Source organism: Hermetia illucens, chromosome 2 (assembly GCF_905115235.1).
Source record: "Hermetia illucens chromosome 2, iHerIll2.2.curated.20191125, whole genome shotgun sequence".
In the NCBI taxonomy this organism is placed as follows: domain Eukaryota; kingdom Metazoa; phylum Arthropoda; class Insecta; order Diptera; family Stratiomyidae; genus Hermetia; species Hermetia illucens.
In genome coordinates, this window is record NC_051850.1 from 153351169 (window position 1) to 153378483 (window position 27315).

The 27315-nt window shown below is 37.4% G+C and overlaps 1 protein-coding gene across 7 annotated transcripts in view; it reads right to left on the minus strand.

Annotated features, from left to right (window-relative positions):
* Window positions 1-1025: 1025 nt before the first annotated feature.
* The window catches only part of LOC119647496 (serine/threonine-protein kinase NLK), a 361344-nt gene continuing 335054 nt past the window's right edge, over window positions 1026-27315 (minus strand). For 2 of the 7 annotated variants that reach the window (XR_005248883.1, XR_005248887.1), the window contains exons 7-8: window positions 21377-21572; window positions 1026-7516 (exon numbers count right to left, since the gene is read on the minus strand). Coding sequence is in view for 2 of the 7 variants with exons in the window: in XM_038048454.1 (XP_037904382.1) it covers window positions 7462-7516 (55 nt within the window). In the remaining 5 variants the exon portion in view is untranslated. Of the gene's footprint in view, window positions 7517-8064; window positions 8129-21376; window positions 21573-27315 lie in introns of those variants that run through there. The other 5 variants (XR_005248885.1, XM_038048454.1, XR_005248884.1 and 2 more) reach the window with 4 other exon arrangements.

A 27315-nucleotide genomic window follows, 5' to 3' on the forward strand; every position in this document is an offset into this window, starting at 1 on the left:
TTTTAAAAATTTTAATTATTGTTTGGCTACAAAATAATTTAGTAATGAAGTAACAATCCAAATTGCTTTCTAGGAATTTCTTCGCACTAGAAAGACGGACTCTACGAAACTAGTATAAGCGCGTTTATTTCGACACAATTCCTATTCAGATGATGAAAACACAAGAAATAAAGATGTGAACTAGATACAGCTTCGTTTCCTGGTTCTAGTAAATACCTCACTCTTTCCAGTTTAACTAGTTTCTCTCCCCACAACCATATATTCATGTGCCTTTTGAAAGAACTTTGGTCGAGACGAGCATGGATGGATGGTTTAGGGATTACTGGCAACCATAAATACAATATGTCTTTATTTCTTGTATTATGGCCAACGAATACTATCAGCTACAACGAGAAATAAACAGAAACTGCAGGATGCCACCTAGTCACTAGACATATATTCATCAAAGACTTATCAATATTCGATAAGAAAGTCAAACTAAATCAACTAGAATGGAAAAAAATTGTTTTACGAGTCAAATGCTCAAACAACTAAGTAAATTGAAATTAAATAATAAAATTTAAACCTAAAATTAATAAAATAAATAAAAAACGAAACATTTTGATTTTTTTACAATTTATATTTAAAATGTCCTTTCTTCTCACTTTTGCTTTTATATTACATTCTACAAAAAAGAAAATTTGATTGAAATGATAAATTTTGCTAATACAAAAAAGTATCTAGGTAAATAATGTTTTTTTTTATAATTGTTTGTTTTTCTATCATGAAATCGTTCAATTAACTAATCTCTAGTTAAAAATTAAAAAAAAAATATGTATAATTTTATATTTATAATATGTATATATAAAGAACTTGAAGAGATCGTGTTTGTTTCTTGTATTAAAAAGTAAATTTATCAAGTTTGTTTTGTTTTACTTACTTTGATAATAATTTTTAATGCATGTGTATGTGTATTGAATAAAGTGTTTGATTCCATTACAAAAAAGATTATTTTTTGTATTTGTTATGCATCTATTGGTTTGTTCTTTTTTTTTCTTCTTCTAATTTTGATGTGTTTGAAAGGAAATTTACCGAAGAAAAATATTTTGTTTATGTGCATTGAAAATTTTACCAGAAAAAAAACATGGATGTATTTCCATGTGTTATATATTTATGTATATTTATTTTTACGAATTGAATTTGAATTTAGTTTTGTTTAGAAAATTGGAAATTCAAGATGAAAAAAAATCATTTTTGAAGTTTATCCTACTTGTTTCTACTAACCTCGTGCTTTTCGCTTAACTATTAAAAGTTTATGTTCAGTCCTTTTTATGTTACTTAATTTTACAAAGAAAAAAATATATATTTTGTTTTGTTTTGCTTTTATCCCCGGTTTTGAATTAATTTTCGACCTTTTCTCTTAGAATGTAGTAGATAAAGTATACGTAAATGTAATATTAATGTATCATATCTGGAAATTGAACACACCATCGGATAGGCAACACGAAATTAGATAATGTAAAAATTACTTGAATGTAATGTCACTTCCAAGAAGGATTGCTCAGAAAAGTGTCTATGAGTGGTAATTTTGGTCTTTTGTTTTCAAAATTAAACCGTTCCTTTATGATGTGAGATTAGTTCAGCTAAAAAAATGTCCATCCCAAAAGATGATGGTGTATATTACGAAAGCATACTGGACACCCTTACCTTCTTGCCACGCATATTAGGTACATCATCCAAAGCTTGATAACAATAGAAAGGATGTCTAGTCCTCAAAATTCTCATTGGAAAATTTATTTATTTATTTGAACGCTTAAGGATGAAATGCTATTTGAACCAATGCTTGTCTTGCTGAAGACCTATAATAACTGAAATTTAGCATATTCCGAAAATATTGCATATCCCGTATATGTCAAATTTATGCATTTTATCTGGTGCATGATGCGCGTGGTTTTAAATGAACTAGAATTCATTACATTTAAATTAAAATTGGTTGGGTCCAATTATTACAGCGCAACCACGCGATAGAAACGGATTTATTTTTTCATTAGCGTTTTGTAAAAAACAAAACCTATCTGCGCGTATACCGCACTTTTCTCAAATACGGTGACTTTGTTGAAAACAGAATTTAACTGGAGACTACAAGGTCCCACGCTTATAGTGAATGACACAATTTGGTATGGAGTTTTAGGGAGGCCCTAAATACGAGTACGTGCAATAGAAGCGTATACATTTTTTATCCCCCAAATGTAGACACACGTGATATCAAATGAAATGTCCCGATTAGTAAACAAACAAGTTTTATTTTTAGTATCAGATGCAAATTAGGGAAGTAAGCGACAAAAATTATAAACTTCAAATGAAAATAATGCGGCGTTTATACGTATTATTACTGGAAAGTTTCGTGGACACCCTGCTATTATTAACAAAGTTATAATGGGCGAAAACAGCCTTCTTCGTTTGAATTTATTTCACCTTATAATCTAGAATGTCAATACTACATAAAAGTGAATTGTCAGACATTGAGTCTTAATGGTGTTTTGAGCTGACGCCGCTTCTGAAGGAGACAAAGGCTGAGGCATATATACAATGCTGGAAAAAACGCGCTCCAAGTTGCTAATGATGTTTTTTGTATGTACATATGATTTTGTAGCATTTTTACGAAGACTAAGTGTATTATTTCAACTTTTCAATAAAAAAAAGGTAACGCTGTCATTTTATTTTTTTCTATTTTCATTAATTTTTTGGGCAGAAAAAAAAACGTATTCAATGGAATTTTCTCAATTTATCAGAGGAAACATCCGCTCAAAGTATTTTTTGTTTTTAGTTTTTGACTGATTGGTCATACTGTTAGAAAACGATTGTATGAGGAACTGAAGCACTTTATCATTAAAGCGATACACATATCGCAGTCTGTTATGGACAATATTTGTTGCAGATTCCATTGCATTAACTCCGTTGGAACAGAGGCAAACAGAAGACATCTGAGCAAATCAACTGAGATGCAAGCTCATCTGCGTGTCCGTATTGTGTAAATAGACCCGTGTAAAATGGTTTTTCATGTCGTTCAGATTATGGAATCATGACATACATATATGGCTGGAAATTCTTTGTCACGAGCAATGAAATTTGCTGTTAATGTCGTCTTATTCAGGCGTTCAAACTGAATACTTCCCGACCCACTCGGAAGCTATTATTATCGGGGAAAACCCGTCGCGCAAAGAGGACGTTGAAGAACTGTCGCCCGCTAGAGTCATGTTTATCTGAGTGTAATTATGCGGTGTTTCCAGCGATTAATTATTTGAAATAATAAAAACTTGTTTTTCCTAGTCGCTGGTGTTGATTTATATTTTGCAAATTCCGATATTTCGGGAACCACTTGTTTCCTTCATCAGTGCCAAGTCTCGACTTGGTATTTCAGGAATCACTTGTTCCGTTCATCATTGCTAACAAAGGGAAGGGAACAAGTGGTTCCCGAAATATCGGTATTTGCAAAAATTAAAATATCAACAGTAGCGAATAAGAAAAAACAAGTTTTTTTAGAAAAAACAAGTTTTTTATTATTTCTAAAAGAGTCATGTGTTGTAGTTCAACGGATCTAAATTTATGCTGATATACTCGACTGCCTTTTGGAAAACGTTACAGCGTCAAATACCAAATCAGAAGTCCAAACATGTAGGTAAAATAAAATTAAACAGGATCTGAAGACTTATTCTTTTATTGACAAAAAAAATCTGGAAAAACAAAAACCGTATTTCGGCAACCAACTATCTCCTTCTTCAATGTTTTCACGGAAAATATTTCTCGATGAGCAATGAAAATTGTTTTTGTCTTCTTTATGTTGGTTTATGTCTAGTCGTATAAAACTGAATACTTTCCCATCCAGTCGAGTCATTAATATCGGATAATAAACGTCGCACAAAATAATCGTAATCGAAATCCCGTATTTCGGGAACAAACTGTATTCTTTTTCAGTGTTTTCACTGAAAAAAGGGGAAGTTGCTTCCGGAAATACGTTATTGGTTGGAATTGGTTGAAAAAATGAGCAGTTGGTTCCCGAAATACGGTACTTATTTTCTACCAATTTTTTTAGCTAATACAAGAACTAGTCTTCGAAACTCGTTTAATTTTATTTAAAATTTGGCTAACAAACCACCTTCTAATTCAAGCCATGGCAGCGGATTATCGTTGGTTCGATCTTGTTTTTCTCAAAATACCGTTAGCCCAATGTTTAAATTTCAGGGTATACTGACTGCAACCAAATACTGTACGTTCCCGAAAAATTGGCCAATGTTTGGATTTTTATGGATGGCAATAATCAGAAGCACTCGGCTTGAATTACGAAGAGTTTACTGGGTGACAACCATGTGAACTCTCATCGATAGTCGGACTTGAATTTCATCGGACATCTTTAAGAAAATGTTGACAGAGCTGCCTATTACTTTTTTTTGTTTTTTTTTAAGTCTGTTGATAAGGAATTTTTATTTTGAACGGATGGGAAGGTTTTTTTTTCAATCCAAAAAAATGACGAAAACAGAAAAAATGAATGAATAGTTACTTTGCGACAACTTTTAACACATAACTTATTCAACATAAAACTACTACGAAATTATATGTAACAAAAAAAAGGATGGTTAAAAATACATTGACTTTCTAAAAAAAACATCTTTAACGACTTTAATCAAATTGTTTAGGATAAGTGAGGGATCCTAAGTCCACAACCACTTGTTGTTAGACCGGACCAAATGGAACTTCAGCTTTTTTTTCTGGCATTGTATGATGAAGTTATTTTTCTCTCCATTTCTTTTTGCACCCATTTTAAGTAAGATTCAGTAACTTGTTAAATTATGCTCTACTCTCATTGTGAAACCAGGTACTAAAGCAAGTGAACCACTATCAACTCAATCAATGTTTTGTAAAACGAATCTATTAGTTAAACGGGTCTATCGCAAAATTCTATTTGAACTACGTAACAAGTCAGAAACCGGAAACTTAAGTTTTATAGATATTTTGTGGATGCACGATGGTTCCATTTTTATGCAACTTCAATGTGATGCTGACATTTTATTTCTTAAGGAGCATCAGTTTGACGGCGAGAGCTTTGCTAGTAACAGTACGATTTCCACCAAATTTTTCAGTATGATGACCCATACTTCAAGTTACTTGACTGCAATGGCTTTAGGATGAACTTAAGGTGCGATTCGCAGTAAATTTACAAAATATAAAAACATACCATTAATAACAAGTGGATGTGGACTTAGGATCGCTCACTATCCTAAACATTAATAACTATTTAAGAGCGAATATTGTAGTCCAGGGTATGTTGAAGCTATAGATGGGATACGCACGGAACACCAACATTTTTTTCAGATTTTCAGTTGGGCCCTTTGACCCGGAAATATATAATTCTAACCCACGCATCTCTTTGCACCCAAGAGACCCCCCAAAGTTATATTTGGTGAAAAATAATTTTGGATATTAGTACCCCCCTTAAGTTCGACACGAAACAACGTAATCTACTGCATGCATGCGGATCCATAGTTTCAACCTCTCTACTTCTCTCTTTCGTGTCAACAGAAGTAACCGTTTTTGATTAAAGTGCGAAAAAAGCGACAATTTTACATAAATCCTTAAAATAGAAGAGAGAGTTCCTCACCTTGGAAAACCACGAATCATTTCGTACCTCAAGCACCTAGCACCCGGCTATCACTGAAAAACGCTTTCGAAAAGATCAGGAAAACAAGAGGCACTAATCCAGATCTAAATGGAAGCTATAATCCATTCTTCTTTGACTTAGGAACCGCATATCGAATCACCCCAAACATGAATACCTTTTTAAAAACACTACGTTTTGCATTTTATTTTGTTCAAAACTATTATATAAAGCATTACAAATTTAATTGAATGTGAAGACAAAGTAAAAATGTGTTCATAGACACTGAAATGGCAACTTTATGAAAATTAAAATTATCAATGAAAATCATATCCTTATTTTCGTGTTACCTTTTTACAAGAAGGTTCTTTCATCTTGTTTGTTTTTTCTATTCAATCTAATGTAAAAATAAAATTACATAGAAGTCGGAATCATTAAAGAAATTAAGAAAAGAATTTTCTTTTAAAAGCGACACAAAAAAAAATTACATATTACTAACTAAAATCAGTCCAGAAGCGTTGAGTACATACTAAATTCTAAGTAATACGAACATTTTTATGTTATAATTGTTGTTGTTTTTTTATTCCTTTTTTTCATTTACTTCTTTCTTCTTCTTCATCCACTTTATTAATCTTCTTTACTTTTAACTTCTACTTTATTGAATCTTCCATCGATATTTATATATAATATTTACTGCTTGACTTATTCGCTACGTTTTATTTTTATAACTTTCATTTTTACTCGAATTATTAAAATTATTTCTACACAATTTTTTACTTTTTTCCATTTCTCATTGTCCACTGAGGTTTCATAATCTTTTTAAAAATTTACTGTGAGAAAAAATAAAAATGTTCTAAGGACGAAAAAACAAATGAAGCAACTATTGTTATTCGTTTCTTCTTGCTTTTCCGTAAATACATGTTTGCTTGTTTTTTGCTCCGTTTTTTTCTAAGTGTTTTTTAAAAGTTGAGGTAAATTTGGCAAAAAGAATTGCTATATAATTGGAAATGTTTATACATACAGTTATTATATGAGTTTTGTAACTTTCTACTTTCTATTTATGTTTTTTCAATAGTGTTTCGAATTTCAAAGTGAAATGCTCACTTGCACTACAAATCTGTAGGAATCGTAATTTTCATTTAGGCTTGAAAATTATCAAAAGTTTCTTTGTCGTAGTTCGGTCCCGCGGGTTATGCATCTCCACTCCTTGCACGTAGGCAAGGACACTGTAATTTTTCCACATTTTGTCATTTATCATCCAGTAATCGCGTTAATCGATCGCAAAACAAACAATTTGCAATCTTCTCCCTCCGATCCGCAATCGTATTACAGTTTTCTCACATCGGTTAACTTCGACATTAATATTATTTCCCGATTTCAGTTTTCGACAGTGTCCTTGAGAAATATTTCAGTTCCGAAATATAATTCCCAGAAACTTGAGTTCTCTTCAAAAGTTCCACAACACCACAATAAAAAAAAAGTTATTTCGACTAGGACGTTTCTTGTGTTGCTCGTTTATCTCCTCAGATTGTTCACTTTACATCCTTCCTCTGTCTCCAAAGATTCTCCGTTGATTTTTCCAGAATTTCCTAGGAAATTCCGCTCAATATGTAATATATACGCAGCATTTCCAAACATATCTTATGCAAAAATACGAAGGAAACATAAACAAATGCAGACATTTGCTATGTTAGCCAGGATAAATGTTGTCACGGTTTGTTTTTGTAGCTGTAGTTATTTAAGTAAACATGAGTTGTTGCTACTGTTGTCATACGAACTAAATATAAAATTGGATTTCGTTTTTAGGCAGCTATCGCCTCATTTTGCCGTCATTCCCATTGATGTGGCGAGGGCGGCAATTCGGATGGGTGCGCTACCGTTGAACTGAAATTGAGCAATAATAAACAATAATATTAGTGGAGAATTTCAACGTTTCAGATTTGAATAAACATTTATATTGTTCTATTAAACAAAGATGGGAAATAACTGGCGGAATACCAAAACACATCGAAATACATGCAAAGGGTAAAAATTAGTTCCGTTTTCTAGCAATGCTTCCCAAGTTTTGTTAGTATAATTGAAACTGCTGAAGCAGAGCTCTTCTGGCCTGTACAAGGTACCTTAAATCAATAAAAACATCAATTCCGTTATGTTATATTTCCTTCTATATCCAACCAAAGCTGTCTCGATGGATTTTAAGGCATTACAACAAAGTCTACTGACTGAATAAAGTCCTATCAAGACGTACAAGTATGGGGGCATTTTTACAAAAATACGTCACAAAGCGAGGCCTTTTCCATAAAATCTCCCTCAAAATGAAAAAGATTCATTCAACATTCTATCTTAAAACCTTACCCTGACAGAGGATTTCACAAATTCACATACAAAGAAGGGAGAGGAATCGAACGGAGAAGTCTGTATCAAATTCTTACCCAAATAATTATAGGGAAATTTTATTCAACTTCTATTGAAGTTCCAATTAAAAGCTCCAAATCGCTGTAAAAGTATATTTAAATAAGGATAATGTGTCAGTCATGGAGAGCTTATGATGAGAAAATGCCATACAGAAAAATTTACATTCATAACCACCACCAAACAGAAATTATTTATTTATCCCTGAAATCAGATCAAGAAATATTGTGGCGCAGCGGGGTTAACAACATTCGAAATTTATTTCGAATGTTGTTAATTCGATTGACAGTTGCCACCACCGAAGGATTTGCGGAGGTTCTTGGGCATGTTAAACTTCTATCGTCGTTTCCTGCCCAAGGCCGCCCAAAACCAGACCGTTTTAAACGCGTACTTGTCTGGCCCCAAAACAAAGGACACACGAGAAATTGTGTGGTCTGAAGAGGCTGTCCGCACGTTTGATAAATCCCGACAACAACTGGCTGATGCTACACCCTTGGCATTTCCTCGACAAGATGCACCCCCAGTCGTTTTTGTTGTTGTCTTTGACATTGCAGTTGATGCTGCTTCACCAAAAGGTGAACCAATTCTGGCAGCCGTTGAGCTTCTTCTCCAGACAGTTAAACCCCATTCAACGGAACTACAGTACCTACGATAGAGAATTGCTCGTCGCGTACTTGAGCATTAAGTACTTCCGATTCCCCCTAGAAGGCAGGTCGTTCACAGTGTTCACGGACCATAAGCCTCTCACATATGCTTTGAAACAAAAGCCCTACAAAGCGTCCCCTCGTCAGCTTCGACACCTGACCTTTATAAGCCAGTTCACGTTCGACATACAGCACGTGTCCGGCAAGGACAACATAGTTGCTGACACTTTTTCACGTGTCTCCGAGGTTAACATCCCCGCCTCACTCGACTTCTCGGCTATCGCCAAGACGCAGGAGGATGAGGCAGTGCTTCAGAGCCTCAAACCCAACCCCAAATATAAACTTCGGGAGTTGCTCATCTTTGGCTCGAACCTCTCTCTCTGCTGCGAATACTCGGAAAAGGCACCCCGGCCATACATGCCGGCCACCTTTCGCAAGGAAGTGTTCCACGCGGTTCACGACCTAGCGCATCCAGACATCAGGATGTCAAATTGGTTAGTCACCGAGAAATACTTCTGGTCCTCCATAAATAAGGACATCAACTCCTGGGCCAGAGAGTGCATCGCATGCCAGAAGTATAAGGTCACTAGGCATGTAAGAAAAAAATGGGCTCGTTTCCCCGCACTACCAAGCGGTACCACACCATACTCCTCGACATCGTAGGCCCTTTGCGAGACTCGCATGGTTACAAGTATTGCCTTACAATCATCGACAGGTTTACGCGGTGATCTGAAGGACATTACGGCGCAATCTTGTGCTGAAGCCCCTCTGTCGAGAGTGGATCCCTCGTTTTGGCGTCCTTGCAGTGATCATCACTGACCAGGGAATGCAATTTGAGTCCACCCTTTTCTCGGAGTTAAGCAAACTCCTGGGATTCAAACGCCAACGAACTACGGCTTACCACCCGCAATCCAATGGAATGGTAGAGCGTTGCCACCGGACGCTGAAAGCCGCCATTATGGCTCGCGATGATCCGTCCTGGACTCAGGTCTTGCCTCTCGTCCTACTCAGCATACGAACAACCCGCACAGAGGAATTTGCTGCCAGCCCCGCGGAGCTTGTATCGAGAAGAGATCGGGTCTCACAGATTTAGGATTGCTGCGCCTGCTGAAAGACAACCTTCGCCGCATTAAAGCCACATCTCCCATCCGACACTCGTCCGCACCTGCCTGCGCTCCCAAGGAGATGGACATGTGCATGCACGTCCTGGTCAGGACGGATGCCGTCCGGAAGCGGCTCCAGTCTCCATACGAAGGGAGTATTTCTTCCAGCTCGAGATCGGGGGACATGAAAAGATTGTCTCCTTATCCAGGCTGAAGCCCGCTTGCGCCCCAAATTAACGTCGCGTTTGCTTCGCCGAATGATAGGGAACGCAGTTCGGAGTTCAGTTGCTGAAACCCTTAGGTTTCATCTAGGGACGGAGTGAAATTTATTTCGAATGTTGTTAATTCGATTGACAGTTGCCACCACCCGTGTTCTCCGTGGCAGAGTAGGCCTGGATTTGGTCGCAAAAAAATAATGGAAGTTAGGAGATTAATATTGACAGTTGATTTTCCAATGAAGAGAACAGATGATAAAACGTGAAGTTTTTCGTTAACTTTATATTAATAAAATTATTTAAACTGTGCTTTCTAAGTTTATTTTAAAATTACCACCGTGACTTCAAAAGATTCAGTTATCTTGAGAGTAAAATTTGACGATATCGGAAGCCATTTCTACGAAGCAGTCTAGGCTCAGTATTTCTCGACCCGCAGTCTTCACCGAGTAAATCGTCAAGAGACTTTCTTTGCTGGCGTCCAAGGTCAGTGACTTAAATGCCCAAAACGGATTACATAAAAGCGGATCAACACGAAGCCCCCTCGCAGTAGTGCTGCCCTCAAGCATTGAGTGATAGAAGTCCCTACTACAGGCTCCGAATCGAAAGGATCTTACAATCAAGTCATATTAAGACTAAAATCTTCTGTATAAAATCACGTGCAATCAGGAACTTTTATTTTAGTTTTTTCCATTGTTTGAGGATATAGTCATCCTGATTCCGCCATTTACTTGATGGCGGACCGCAAGAATCACGAAGAACAAGCTGCTCCTCCCTCCTAATGAATGGACTAATCTTTTTTAAGGCAGTTAGGCAACTTTTCAAAAAACCGTGCCGATAATTTCGTTCGTCGGAGTAGAGACAAACTCATCAGATGCTGCTTCACTTTGGACCCTGTTCCATGAGTATTTTCTAGATGCTGAATCTGAAGAAACAAAACTTTGTCGGCGACCTAGTTTGTATACTTTTAGTAGTAACCAAACAATTATAAAAATAGGAAACGATTTCCATTCCCACGTTCGCTTCAGAAGTCACAAAGCTCAATGAAATTTTTACAAGAATTTAAAAAAAAAGCCTTAGGTATTTGGAAGCCTGATGGTTCAGAGGTAGAGGCAAATTTCTTTTCGGAATGCAATATAAAGAAAACACACTCGTCAACACGCGAGCACAGTATTGCAGTAAAGATGCCAAACAAATTGTTCCCGAAATACTGTTTACGTATTGTACATTCAGAACCGCTTTTTCTTATCCCCATGCATCTATGCAACGTCCCTCCTGCCTGTGATTATTTTTCATTACCCAACGATTTTTTATTGCCTACTAATAACCAATAATTCTGGATGCAAAAATTAACTATGCACTCTCAAAGGATTTCTCTACTCGCCAATGGATTCTCTATTCTGCAATATGAAATTTTGAGGATTTGCTGAGATCTCTATTCCCACACTTCCTAATATGCAAAAGTCCCATGTATGGCATAGCCTGCAATTGAACCAACTATCACAGGATGGACCTAGAGCTTTTGTACATGGGGAAAAACAGTGGAGGAAGAGAGCAAGCTGCTCTGAATATGCTTGGAGGAACTGAAGGACGTTGTCAAGCACCGTTAACAATAGTGCTCAGATATACGAGGTTAGACAATTAAATAATGAGACTGATTTTATTGCCGCGCTTGTGGTAAACCTGCAACCTTCAAATTCCCTTCCCCGGCATCCTTCCTCCCTCCATTGATATATTCACCATCGCGCTAGCTTGTTTAGTTTACCTGCTGTGTCGTATTGAGTAGACGTGTGTTGGTGGTGCTCGTCACGAAAATGGAGAAACGAAGTCTAGAACAACACGTCTTGATAAAATTTTGCCCCAGATTGGTCGAAAAAGCTTCGGAAACGTACGCTAAAATTGTAAAAGTGCATGGTGACAGTTCTCTTAGTCGTGCCCAGGTGTTTCGATGGCATAAAGAGTTTAAATAGGGGCGTGAAAGCGTGTAAGACGAAGCGCGGAGTGGGAGACCAGTCAAGGTGCGGGCTACCGCGAATGCGCGTCCTAATCTGTGAAGATCGGCGTTTAGCAGTTCGAATGTTGGAGCTGGATATGAACAAATTTTCACAGACGATTTCGGGATGAAAAAGTTGGTTCCAAAGAACCTTTCTGAGAAGCAAAAGCAGCATTGAATGACCTTCGCAGAACGCTGTTTGGAACAAGTGGAAAACGATCCCACGCTGCTTGGTCGAGTTATTACAGGCAATGAGAGCTAGTTTTTCAAATACGACCCGAAAACCAAGCCAAAGCTCACAATGGCTGTCTCCGCACGAACCCCCCCAGCAGAGTTAATGCATGCGCCAGTTTTGCCGGATTTTAGTTAGCACATATCATGTTCAGTCTACGGGTTGGGAGGGAACTTTTTTTACGGTGAACTCCCAAAAAAGGATCCAACTACTAGCAAAAGGGGGATTAACGCACTTTGATGAAACCTAATCAAACAATTTCGCTAGTCGCAACTTGCCGCTATGTATTGAAAAATTAAGAGGCAGCGGAGGGTGGCTTGTGGTTTCTGACCAGCACAGAGGCAACTCGGTTGATCTAGATACACCATTTGTCGCGAAAAGAGCGCTCAGACTATGAATAGTAGATTCTATGGCTGTACCCCATTGTGGACTTCTGTGTATGTGGCACAAAAAAATCGAACACAACATGGACCGCAGCTGGGATCCGATTCCGGGGCAGACACTCAACCAACCCGACCATCGTATCCATGAATCTGAATCTTTTTGTTCAATATTACACTTTATATTCTTGTAGAAACCTGAACCACTTCTTTCGTAAGTACACATTAGCTAATGAGGTAGGACTCAATTTAGGGACAGTTGATTGTAGTCACGTTCGAGGTTATATTCAGTTACTCTGTGACCATTATTTAGTTTTTTTTGAAAAGTAGTTGGATGGATTCGTCATTTATCTAGAACCCTCAACTCGTAAGTGCTCTCTTGGTCATTTCATCATACGTTAATTCATATCAATTTACTCAAGATCTAAATTCTTAGTTTCCAAAGGAACTACAGGGGGCAGAACACAGCTATTCTCACCGATAGCCAAGCAGCGATCAAGGCACTTAGGTCCAACCAGGTGAACTCTAAACTGGTATGGGAATGCCTTGAGAGACTGAATACACTCGGCTCGTCCAACAAGGTCTGGATACTTTGGGTTCCAGGCCATGCTGGGTTGGAAAGCAACGAGACAGCGGACGAACTAGCCAAGAAAGGAGCAGGGACGCCAGAACCCTTCTGTGGAATCGGAAACCATTTCAGGGCTATGACTCTAAGAAATGAAGAGGAACGGTTGAGGGAACTATACTGGGGGGGCCTACCAGGGATGTAGCAGTCCAGGGTACTTATTGGGGGATACGAACCCATACGCACAAAAGATTTCTTAAACCTCACCAAAAAGAACTTCGGAATCATAGTGAGAATTCTCACTGGTCATTGTCGGCTGAACTATCACCTAGGGAAGCTAGGGATATCTACGGGAACTGCCTGCAGATTTTGTGAGGAGTGTGACGAAACCTCTATACACGTCCTGGGACAGTCTCCGTCGCTTGTGCAAAGTACGTCGAGGCATCTAGGAGAACATTTAATACCAGATGCAAAGTTGAACGATCAGAAAGTAGAGAACATACTAAAATTCCTGACGGTTATAGGCTTGCTTGAGATACTATGATCAATAGGTACACTATAACCAGTAAAATAGTAAAATAGTTCTTTAAGGACGCGGGGCGACTTTCCCTTAACAGAATAATAATAAAACTCTTAGTTGGAACGCCAGGAACTATACCCATAATTGTAAAATTAAGCAAAAAACTTCGATGTGTTGTTTAGATGACCCGAGTTTTAAGAAACAAAAATTATGGTTATCCCGGAATTGTAAGATCAGTTGATCCGGGTATTTGATAAAAGTCGGATTTTGAGAATACTCGAACAGATTTCAGCCAAAATCAATTTTCCTTTCACAAGCAAGGAAACTGTCGAGTTGTATGATTTAATCGATAAACGGCTGTTGAAGGGATAAATATATTCCTTCTATCATAATGTTATAATAACAGTAATCAATGGCGAAACAGGAGCCTTGCGTCTACTGCATGTGCCATTGGGAATACCTAAGCCTTTCGGCCAAACTTCCTCTCCGTAGAGACGTCGTTGAACGACCAAAATTGGCCATTTTTTCGGTTTGCTTGAAGGCCATATCCTTGTGGCTTATATGAGTAACATTCAACTTGGATACCCACTTTGCGCAGTCCCAACTAACTGAAAGGATACACTATTTTTCCCTTCTTAAGTGGAAGATGAAATTATCGTATATAGCAAGACTGTCTTTATAGTGCATAGCTTCAGGGTAGTAGTTTTCAACATATTTACCTTCAATGACAATCTATCTACAAATTTGAGCAAAAAAACATAGAACCAACTGCAAATACATCATCACGAATTTTTAAATATCATAAAAGTCAATATTATAGTTCTCTTCCTACCTCCGAATTTCCGAATTCCATGTGCCTACTATTTTATCATTAATTCCTTCTAAAAATTATAAGCGATTAAAAGAAAATTCAAAGGGAATTGATTAAATAGTAGAAACAGTTTTGAAAATATTCCCTAACCCTCTTCAAAAGAACCGAGCAGAGAGCTGGATTCAAGTGGAAACAGTTGCCCATCCCAACTTAATAGTCGACAAAATATTCTCTACCCGTAAAATATTCCCCGTTCACATAGGACATTTCGTTTCTGTAATTCAATTTGAAAAGATGAAAAACGGATTCAGATATAAGCTGTGGGTATGTTAATTGAGGACATCAAAGCCAGAATGGTCCAAACCTACATATTTTATGAACTGGGATAACTATCAGAATAGGTAGTTGGTTATTGAAAAGTGGTAAAAGAGATTTTTAAAGTATAAATTTAACGAAGTAAATATGCTATATCCCAAAAAAGAGATATTAATTCATGTTCTGAAATGTGAAACAATTTTCAATTGTCAATATTTAGTTTAAGAGTTGGTTGGGTTGGTCTAGTCCACTCTGGCTCGATATCCTCAATTTTGAGCGAAAACGAAATTCCGAGTAAAAAGATTACTAACCGGAAAATAGTAGAAAACTAATAGAAAACATCAAAGGTAGATAAAAAATTCTTCAGTTGACCAACGGAAGTTTCTTCTTCTTTAGCCTTTATTCCATTCGGGAGTGAACAAGTGTTCCCAGAATTTATGGATCAATTTGGACGACATTTGATCGCAGTACAGCAGAGTTTTGGAACAGAAAAGGCCACTTAGTCCCTCCTTTATTATTATTATTTTTCTCCTATTTCATTTTACTGTGCCTCAGTTTCATTATTATCACACTTAATGATGTGGAAGTAGTAAGCCTAAAGCAACGGAACAAGGATAAAGCAGAACATCTACGTCCAACCGGAACTCCGACCCTGGGCACGGGATCGAAATATTGGCGATCAACTAATTTGGTCATCATACCGATTTGTACATTGCGGGTTGGCAATTTTCCCCTCTTTACTATTGATATCAGAAACTTGAAGGGAGAATAATTGGGCGTATCTACAAATTCTTGCTTTAGATAGTAATTTTTTCAATTCATGTATTTTTTTCTGTTATAACCTTTAGTCAATGAACACTTTCGATTTCCCACGTTCCCTGAAAACAATATAAAGGATTCAGGATACTCAATTTCTTGAAAATTCCGAGCGCCAATATACGAGGAGCCAAAATCCCGAGGGCCAATATACGCTCTGAACAAACTTTATCATGATGAGCGCTATGTGATAGGAGAATGGTTTCAATACCCGCAAGAACACATTACGATATGTTGCTTGAATGTGTGCATTAAAAATTTAATTTAAAAGATTCTAGCAGTCGGGATTTCATTAAACAATGAAAAATGATTTTATCGATGATAAAAAGTTCTTTCCTTGCTAAGGGCTAAATTTTTAACAAAGATCGGTAGATCGCAAAGGCTTTGAAAGGGGTCGGTTAATCTATCTGTTAAGAAAACCCAGAAGCTAATGAGCTTTTTCGTTTTGGGACTGTAATTTTCCAGTAGAGCTTATGAATATCCAGGACATACTCGGACGGCAGATATTATGTTCAATTTCGATTTTTTTCAAAAGCACCCTGGTCATAACGTTAGATCCTTTTAAACAAAACATTCTCTGGAATTTCCATGAAAATTAAATAAGTATGTATCCAGAACGGGACGAATATGTTGAATAAGATAATTTTTCAGGAGAACATTTTTTTTAAAAAAAAGGAGGCGCTTCACTTTATGTACCCAAAACTCCACTATCCCGGAATATTTTTTCGATATTTTTGTTGTCGATCTCGACTTCTTATTTGTTCATTGCTTTAGAGTTATTGTTTACGGGACATTCAAGAATCTTATCCTGATTCTAGTGATGATTCTGCTATTCATTCGCCATCATCAAATACTTGTCCATCGGTGACTGATTAGCGGTAGAAGCGTGGTTACACATCAAAACAAGCCGAAATACCAGAAGAAGAAGAAGAAGAAATTTCCTATGCAGGTTTTTTCATTCATACATTCAAATATTCAAAATATTCCTTGATATATATTTCCAAACGCCGCGGTTCATATGAGCTCACACTATATGGTGATGACCTCATACACGTCTTTGAGGGCTATAAATTCACGTAAAGTTCCCAATTTTAACATTCTATAACTTTTTTCGATTGAATAGGTTCTGAGAACGAGACCTGTTACAGTTTTTGGGGTAGGCATTTTTAACCCTCACCTTCCTATTATTCACCCAGTATCAGTTTCGGAAAACATTCATCGAGCCCTTTCATTTGGTATCCCACATGGCCATATTCTGTGAAAAAAATGTACAGCTCCTTTCGCATGTATGAGGAGCCCCCCTTAAGCTAATGTAATGGGATTTACCACACCACACGTTCTCACCAAATTTCGTGAAAATTCAGCCATTTTCGAGTAAATCGATTCTGATGAGCAAAACCTTAACAACTCAATGGTTACAACTACAAGGATTGAAACTGGGAAGGTTGAAAAGAAGAGATGAAAAAACGTAGGGAGACAGCTTTTGGGGGACTCATGGCGTAATAGAAATACAAATCTTTGGCATGATGACTCTAGGGCGTATCATGCTGTATGCATGTATGCAATAGTAAATCTTATCGGGACAAAGTGAAAACAAGGGAATTGAAATGTTGAGGCCATGTGCGAAAACGCATAGGTAGTCAGTTGAGAACTTCGAAACTGAAATTTAAATTGGAAGATGGGAAAACCACTGGCTGCACAGGACGATAGGCCGATATTTCCATGTATATTAAGAGAAGGGGTCAATAATTTTGCGAAATGTGAACTTAGAAAAATTTTTCTTTTCAATACAATTTCGCTTAACCCTAATACATGTTGCAAATCGTTCAATAAATTTCTATATCCGGTCGGAAAAAAAAAATAATTTCTATTTGTCTGTAAAATAAGTAAAAATCGAATTCTTCACTTCATTGTCGCTCGAATGCTCCTTTTTCTTTTTGGGAATAAATAATAATCATTCGGAACTTGATCTAGACTATATGAAGAGGAGTGCACTATTAAAAGTGGTAGCTTTTGAATGGCAGCCATTGCAGCAGCAGAACTTTGGTTGTTTCACCGTACCGTTTCTCCCTCAAGGCATCTTTCTGTTTTTCAAGTAGCCCAGCATAGTATTCCGCGTTATGGATACACTATTTACTATTACTACAATGGTTCAAAAATTCGGGGCAACGCGCAACTCGCTAGTGTTTCTGATGTGATGTAAACACGTTTGGTACCCACATTGGCCAGACCCTAGACATGACAAGTTGGTCTTGCAGGATTGGTTGGAATGGAATGGCTGTAGGTTGTAGGTGATACTGCAATCATTTCTGCTTCAAAACCTTACCTATCACCATTCCTTCTATTGCACGTACTGGTTGACCTCTCCTAGTAAAGACTAATCTTAGTATGCGAAAACAACACGAAAAATACTTCTCCCCTGGGAGCAAATCGATAGTATTTTTTTCATATTTTTTCAGTCAGAGATAAAGACGCGATAAGACCTGTGTGGGAACTAGTACAATGTCTGGATAGTGGCAATCAAATGCCAATAAAAGAGTAAATCGTGTAATATAAAATAGAGTCGGTAACGTTTCCAAGTTTCCACTTTTTGCTTCACTGTTTAGATGCACGATTTCGAAAAGCACTGGCATTGTTCTTGGAAGGTTTTTGACGATACTGTTATATACTGTTATTAACTTTATTTGAAAGGATATCAGTATGGAGAGTATTTCGAAGCCTAGGCACCATAGTTACAACTTCTTGATTTTTTTTCAGATTTTTCGGTTGAGTAGCTTCTGAGAATGGGTCCGCTAAAGAAATGATATGTTTGGTGAAAAAGAAAAATGTACACCCCCCCCTTTTTCATGTATGGGGACCCCCCTTAAATTTGATGTAACTCATTGTATGCGCGAGCGTTCACAATTTTCACCGTTCCACCAAATTTGGTGTCAATCGCTTTAGCCGTCTTCGAGAAAAATGCGTGGTACGGACAGACAAAGAGACTGACATTAAACCGATTCTAATGAGGTTTTGTTTTACACAAACCTTAAAAACGTATTTCCGGAATCATTTTTCCCTTCCTCAATGCTTTGTTTCTTCGAGAAGGAGCCTTTGATGACTAAAAGGTTTTTTATTCAAACATATACCGTATTTCGGAAATAATTGTTTTTCTCCCTCAGTGGAAGGCACAAAGCACTCAAGCAGGAAATACGAATTTTAATAAAGAAAATTGCAATCAACAAAGAAAACCCGTTCTTTTCTTGATGTAAAAGACTGGCCACCAAACTCATTTCGAAAATCGCCGATTTTAAGAATATTAAAGCGGAAGGCTTGGATGTATGTGAACAGGTAGGTAGGTAGGTATCAGTGGCCGCTCCGAGGAGCCCGATTAGAGCTGTGGTGCGCCGTTTTGATGCCCCAAACTCCTAACACGTTGACTGCTGTTATAAGGGCAGGGAAGCAGAGTCTAGTCGGATCGGATCTTCAGAGCCAGCTTGTAGCATTCACGAAGGAAAGTACCTCTCCCGCCCTGCAGCTACCCCAAAAAATGGTTTACCCAGTCTATGTGAACATGTTTTCAAAATTCTTGTGGTTATATATTTTGGAGTGACCCTCAGTTAAAAATCACACGAAAATTCTTTGTTAAAAATTTTCCAAACCCTGATTTGGGGATTCTCTTAATAAATGAGGTAATATAAACTGCACCTCGATATGATGTTAAAAGCCAAAAAGTATCACCCTATAAGTAAGCTGGCAAAAAGTCACCTTAATTTCAAACGGTAAAAAAAATCCAGCCAAATGGATATCCTCAGTCTTCAGATGAAAACGACTTTTTTCTGGTTTTTTAAGTCCTCAAATTTTGAGAAAGTTAGAAATTTGATTATCTAGCGGCGTAAGAAATCACCCGCATATAGTACAGATTTCTGCAACAGCGGTGCATCAAATATAAACAGGATTTTTTTAATTCCTTTTAATTCCCAATTTACTGTGCATAAGAATAGGATGAACTTGCCTGTTTAATAACAACTGGAACTATGACCAAGCATATTCATGTCCCTCTGGAACAAAGAATCATTAGAATCAAGAGGAGGGTGAATTAGACCGACATTTTGCGGCACTTGTGAGAATAGTACGAGAAAACACTCTCTCAAAGACCAAAATATCTCAATAGAACAGGGAATTTTCTGAAAGAAGGGAGGCGGTAGAGGACGAGGGCCACGATCGCTACTCAAGGACGAGTGTCGCCGAGGGAATAACCCGCAAATAATCGTTGAGAAACTTTACATTAATTACGAGAGCGTTCAACCTATAGTCAGGATTGCGAAAAATGTCTGCTACATTGGTTTAACCTCTACTATCGGAGGAATAAGAGCGCCATGTATTAGACTCAAACAAGAGGAATCGTATTGTGAGCTGTGACGTTAGATTGACCAACGCACACCCAAGTCAAAGCAAGCTAGCAAGGAATGAAGGAAGAGCAGCGAGGCTGCATCAATGAAGACCCAGAAGCGGTAGTCAATCGGGAAGGTGATGGCAACACTCTTTTCATCAGCAGAGCGATTTTCACGCCAATTTCCTTCACGATCAACCCACCACCAAAGTTTAGTACTAGCTCGAAATATTGGAGAAAATTAGCATTCGAAGGAAAAATAAGGCAAAATCTTTGAAAAAATCATTTTTTTTTTTCAAGACAGCGCTAAACTAGTGATTTTCGTCTTTCATGACTACTCTAGAAGGCCCTTGAACTGCGACTTTTCAACTATAATGAAATGACAGAAGCGCTAGGCGTTAATTGTCGACGAAACGTACGAAGAGTTCTTTTGACTAAGGCATCAAAAAGCTTTGTTAGCAAAAGAGTGTTTCCAAGGGGTACAGTATATAGCAAAACAAATATGTATCCAGAGGAAAAGTTAGAAAAAAATTTGACATAATTTCGAATTTTCTATCATAAAATAATGAGCACGCTAAGTGTCTCATCATCAACGGCGCAATAACCAATATCCGGTCTAGGCCTGGCTTAGTAGGGAACTTCAGGCACCCCGGTTTTGCGCCGAGGTCCACCAATTCGATATCCCTAAAACCGGTCTGGCGTCCTGACCTACGTCATCACTCCATGTCAGGCAGGGTCTGCCTTGTCTTCTTTTCCTACCATAGATATTGCCCTTATAGACTTTCCGAGCTAGTACATCCTCATCCATGTGGATTGGGTGGCACGCCTACCGCAACTTGTTTAGCCGGATTTTCGTATCGTTCATAGATTTCGTGGTTATGTACGCTACGGACTTTCGCCATAAGGAAATCACGAGAGTTTTGTGTATGTAGTTTCAACAAATTTGGTAATTTTTGGGGAATCATTATGAGAAGATACAAAGTATTCCTCGAAAATAACTAACTTCAATATGAATTGAATTTTACAAATGATCCAGTATTTTGTAAAACCTAAATTCAATTTATATCTAAACGCAATTCAGAATAGTTGTAAGATAAAGTAGTATCTTAAATACTAAAGGATGAGATCCGGAACCAACACACAGTTTCCGATAAGTTAAGTTTGAAATATTCTCAGGGAAAGCCCCATTTGTTATGAAAACACTGGTTACGTAGGTTGATTCATTAATTCAAAAATACTGAAAATCGAGCGAAACAAAATACTATAAAACAGGCTTCAAGTGTGAATATCAGCAGAATCAAATAATTAATTGAAACTTAAAAAATAATAATTTTTTTTATAATTCTTTAAATAAATATTTACAACTGACCTTTTTTAAGATAATTTCAAAATTCTGTTTTGTGCCTTATTGAAGACATTAAAGATTTGTTATTTTGAATTGAATAAGTTTTTGCTTATATCACGCGGCATACAAGAATATAATGGGCGTTATCAATAGCCAAATAGCTGTCTTCTTCATGGCACGACATGTCGGCGAACCAAAACATGATTTTTTACTCGGTTTTCTGAAAATTGTGCCAAAAAATTAAATGTGAATTTGTATGTTGAACTAGTGAACTCCTAAATTCTAAAAGGTCAGTTATAACTAAAATAATGAATTGTAAATTTTAGTAATTGTTAGGCAGTCATTTCTCAGAGGCTGTTAGTTCCAATCGAAGTTTTGTGGATAAGTATCATGCCCAGTTATTGGTTAGAAATAGGAGGCTGACAACCAGACTTTTCTTAATTGGTAGTTAGAATTCTGCAATTGGAAGTGAGTAATCATTGATTTGTAGTTAGTTTCGAGTTTAAACATCAGCATGCCTTGATCATAGCAACTTTGAGCAAACTTCCCCTATATGTATTCAGAGGTAGTCTCTGAATGTCCCCACGGTGCAAACAATTCGATGGTAAGACAAAGCAGTCTTTCTTGTAAATATATGTGACTAACTATCTACTCCGTGAATTTCTGAACTGATATCATGCAAACATTACATCATTCCCAAAATACAACAAAAACTAAATATGAACAAATCACTTTCAATCATTACATTACAAAATTCATCATCATAATCATCTAATCACAACTAAAAACGAAACTCATAAACAAAAACACGAAATCAAACTATTATTATCAAAATATTCTTCTGCTTTCTCTACAAACACATCATTTATCAGTTCGATGTCATCTAAATGCGTGATGTTTTCAATATGTGATGGATATAAAACAATGGAAAATTTTCTGTTAGGGACAATGTGTGAGAAATAATGAAAAACGGAAAAAAATCAAATCAAATACGCATCAAGAATGCCAAAGACGCTCTAGACTAGATGTGGTTTTGAGAGGATAATAAACCAAATGACAGTGTCTGAGGAGAGAAAATTAGGGAGAGGGAAGTATTTTAAAGAACGAAAATGCGCCTAGAGTGTCCTTCGTTCTAAGTCAAAAGAATATTAATCCAATCTGATCGATTTGTCATAAATTTTGAATTCAGCTGCTTCTTGCCCTTGCCAATCTCATTTATAGCTTTTGTATTGTGACTTTTGGAAAGACAATTTTGAAATTTTCGTTCATTTTTGGGGGCTTTTAAATTTTACTCAATAAACACTCAGATCTGTTGTTCAAATAATAAAATATGAATGTGCTAATAAAACTGAAAATAATATCTTAGAAATTAGATGAAAACAGTTTTTTTTCCTGTTGCATACAATTCATGACTTTAAGGCATTTGACTAAATTAGATAATTTAAATTCACTTTTTCAGGTTTAATTGAAAATGTTTTGTTTCACTGAAAATATCAAGTACAAATTAGTTATATGGAGATATATGTTGATTATTTTATGACATTTTACAGAATTCTTGGTTAGTCTTTAGACGAGCAAAACGTTTTTTAGAAATATTATATACAATATATAAGGGGAATATAATACAATGGGTAATAAAATAGAAATGAATTCATTTGTTCAGCAAATAAAATTGAAATGAACATAACTATGAAGTTCGAGGAGGGGGAAACTAACTGAATTTCATACTTGGAGAATGGGACGGCTACTGCAAACTACTTTGCAGAGTAATAAATGCACTCCAACGAGTCGGGGACTAACTATATACATAGATTGCGGTTTTTATTAATAAAATTAAAGACGCCTAAAACCTGAACTGAAATCTGAAAACAAACCCTGGAATCGGGTGCATCAATACCATGGAAAACCAATTTGGTTCGGTTGCAGGTTGAGACACTGTTCCGAAAGGCAGTCTAATTTCGATTACATATTCATTTTGGACAGAGGGGGCAGGTCACGGGTAAGTTGCCTTTTAAAACTTTCATAAGCTCCTAATATTTTTCGTTTTGTTCTCTTTCATCACAGAAATTAAATTATTCATGTTAGCCTAACTTCTTCTTCTTCAGCTTTTGTCAGGTCGGCGCGTCTTGATCGATTGCGTTCTTTTGTTCGGTCATATAGTACGTCCGATTTGGATGGGTGTCAGGAGGCTTCTCAAATCACCATCTAACGTATCAAGCCAATGTTGTTTCGGTCAGGCTTTTGGTCGTCGATCAAACTTGGCAAGTGAAATTTATTTCATCAGCGTGAATTACATGTCGAACCAATCGGCAAATCTCTCTCGCAATTTCTCCGCGATCGGTGTAACCCCATATCGACCGCGAATGTCCTTATTTCGGCAGTGATGATGACGTATTATGCCACTGATCCAACGCAACATTTTCATTTTCATCACCGTAGGGCGCCGCTCATTGTCTTCTATAGTCGGATAGCATTTAGGACCATAGAGGGCGATAGGACGAACGACAATTCAGTAGGTTTGGATTCGAGACATTCGTTGATGCTTCGATCACAATCACCATTGGCTAGCGTTAATCCGAGATATGTAAATCGCTCAGTTTTCAACAGGTCATTGCCACTTATTGTGATAAAATAAAATAAAATTATATTTTATTGAGGTTCATTCTCAGATTGTTTTGTATGTTACACTTACTGTTGACCCTTACTTGATTTCTGTCCCGTTCGAAGGTTCGATGCAGTATTTCACAAATTGCCTGATCAATAGTGCACATTGGTAACTGGATTGTTGGTATACTGTCTACCTTTAACGGCATTACACAATATAGCTCTTATTAACGCATTGCTTCGCAAAGGACCAGTAATATATTTCCTGATGATCGACGCCAGTGAAACAAGCAGTATCATTGTTAATGATAGTGACATACCGAGAATTCAGCGACTTAAATATTTCAGATTATTGTTATCAACCAACGGTGAACTGCGCAAAAAAAATTGCTTCAGGCATTAGCGCAACCTGGATGAAGGGCATTCCAAAACTGGTATCCTTTGCAATCGACGTTGAATATAAAAGCCGATTACAGTTGAACATACTTAGTCATGCCACAACTTCCGTTCATACTTTTCAAGTTTGCGCAACATGTTTATGAATGACATTTATGCGATGTGTTTTGTTTAACACTATTCAATACAAATTATTGTTTGACTACACTTCGTGCAGTGAATATGGAGTGGGAAAACAAAGAGAACGGTATCACTGCAATCCCCTTACATAACTCTAACAAAACACAAATTGAGATTTTTGAAACCCTGAATCCTTTATAAATAACTAACAAATTGATTTCCTTAGCCATTAAACAATATAATGAGATTCCTGTCGAAAACAGACCTAGAAGTTACCGAGGAAATTATAGCTCGGAAGATGAAAATTACACCCAGGACCATGTCATACATCATAAAAGATGACCTTAAGCTCGGAACTTATCCAAGAAGTATTAGGCATCGCTTGACAGTGGCTACAAGAGCAAAAATGTTATTTTAGCGACATGCGGACGGCCATTACCGAAAAATTTTCTTCGCAACTGATCATGATGACATCATTTGGCTTCCCTAATAATTTAGTGGGAAGTCCTGTACGAAGGGATATTCAATCGGATTTTTGCAAAGAAACGGTCAAAACTCGAACTTCTAACTACCAAAGCAACGTTTTAGAGAAAGTAGTAAAACCATTAAATAACACCCTCTTTGAAGGAAATCACTGCTATTTAAGCAAAACTCAGGGCCAGCTATAAATTAGAAGTCTTAGCAAGAGGGACAAAACTTATGACAAGACTCCGTGTATAAATTATTTTTCAATATAGTCAATATAGGCAAGGGATCAATTTTTTCATATCTGCCTCGACCAAATTTCCCACCAGCTCTTTTGCAAACTCCTCCACCCCGCTTCACCACCTCCGACCTGCCGTCCCTTGAAAACTTTTTTCACTCATGTGCAACTTCGGGGAAGTGAACAGATCATAATCCGAGGATGACAGGTCAGGGAATTACGGAAGGTCATTCACCTTCGGGGAAGTGATCGTAATCTGAGGGCGATAGGTCAGGGAAATATGGAAGGTAATTCAACTTCGGGGAAGTGAACAGATCGTAATCTGAGGGCGACAGGTCAGGGAAATATGGAAGGTTATTCAAAACGTCCCATCCAACTAAGTCTAGAAATTGCTTCGTGATATTGGCCTTGTGAGGTCTGGTATTATCTTGCAGCAGGTGATCATCCTTTGTCAGCATGTCCCTCCTTTTATTCTGAATCGCCCTTCTCAATTTTTTATTGTCTCACAGTGTCTTGTCGCTTTGATGGTCCTTATCTGAGCCAGATATTCAACCAAAATGAGGCATTTATGCTCCCAAGACACGAATGCCATTTTTTTTATGGCTGAAAATTGTAGTTTTGATCAATCATTCCCTTTGAGTTGTCAACGCCAGAAAAAGCTCTTTGAGAGTCTGCATTCAATTTAAGTTGTGTTGTTCTGTCAACTGAACCCATCTCGCAGACCGCTTACAAGATCCGAGAGTTGTCGTCATTGTTTTGTGCAGCAAAGATCTGAATATTTGCAAAAAGTTCATCCAACATCAATCTACGATCATTACGAATCGCACAAGTTCATCAGTAACAATTGAAGATCTTCCGCTTTTCTAATCGTAATGCACGGAAATATGGGTGTTTTTAAACTAGGGAGACCATTTGGACGATTCATAAACCTATCACCATGAACAGTTTTAAGATATTATCAGAGCGACATATGATGGCACAAAATGTCACGTGGTGCACTCAGGTAAAATCTCAGAGAAATTTGAAGCCCAACGCGAAGTACACCAGCAAAACCAAGGTTGCATTGGCAGAATCCTCGCTGCCTTGTCCAAAATCAGAGCATGCAATTATATCAATACCAACATCAAGTAGAGACTTGCCCGTGCTGATGCTTTTCTGTATTATTATAATATATGGAAACCAACTACCCCTGTTAGTCAAAATTTCCAAGTCTTCGTGATCATTCGTCTACGACTCGTCATCGAGGTACAGTGGCCTGATTTCGAACGAAGAACTCGGTCGGCTTGCATACCACACGTTGATAAGTTGCTCCAAAAACGGAAGTTGCATGGATACGTCACACATTGAGGAGGGGCAACTTCATTTCTGCGCCATGCAGTGGAATCTATTGTCCGAAGTTGACTGACGAGTGGACCGCTCCAAGAGCACATGTCGCAAAACAGTGGAGGAAGGAGTGCGGACGTCGCGGAAAATTCTGGAGGGAGCTGACACGCATTTCAGTAAACCGTGAACGATGGCACTAAGGCAAAGTTGACGCACTATCCCCCATTAAGGGGCAAAGATAAAAGCGGTACGGTAATGGAGATAATTTCCGACTCTAGATGGGCCTGAAGTCAATGTATTTTACCTTTTACACATATTATTGCCGAGTTATCATACCGATCGTTTAATCCTTTGACAGGGCAACGATTCTAAGTCAAATTGCCGATTTGTTTGCATCGCCGAAATTCAATTGTCGGAATCTCTTCGCCTTCTACGCAGACTCTCCTGCCTCGATAAACAAGACGAACAAGGAAATGTCGAAGATGAATTACGATTTTATCAAGAACAAAGGCAATTCATCAGATGCTGCCCCAGCTCTGCCCTGGTACAAACGTGACCGAAGCAATCCACAGATCCTAAACACTTCTTTATATATATTCGCAAATACAAACGCAAAAACAGCATTAATTTAGGCCTTAGCTAAGCTGAAACAACAAAAATTGTGCAGGATTGCTAAATTCTTTCCCCGCAAACCTCGACATAGCAGAGTGGCTTTACATTCCCCTTTAATTGAAGTGTAAATTCGAAGTTCTTAATATTCTAACATCGTTATCAGAATCTGCTGCCATGAGACAATACCAAACGGAGAAGTTCGTTG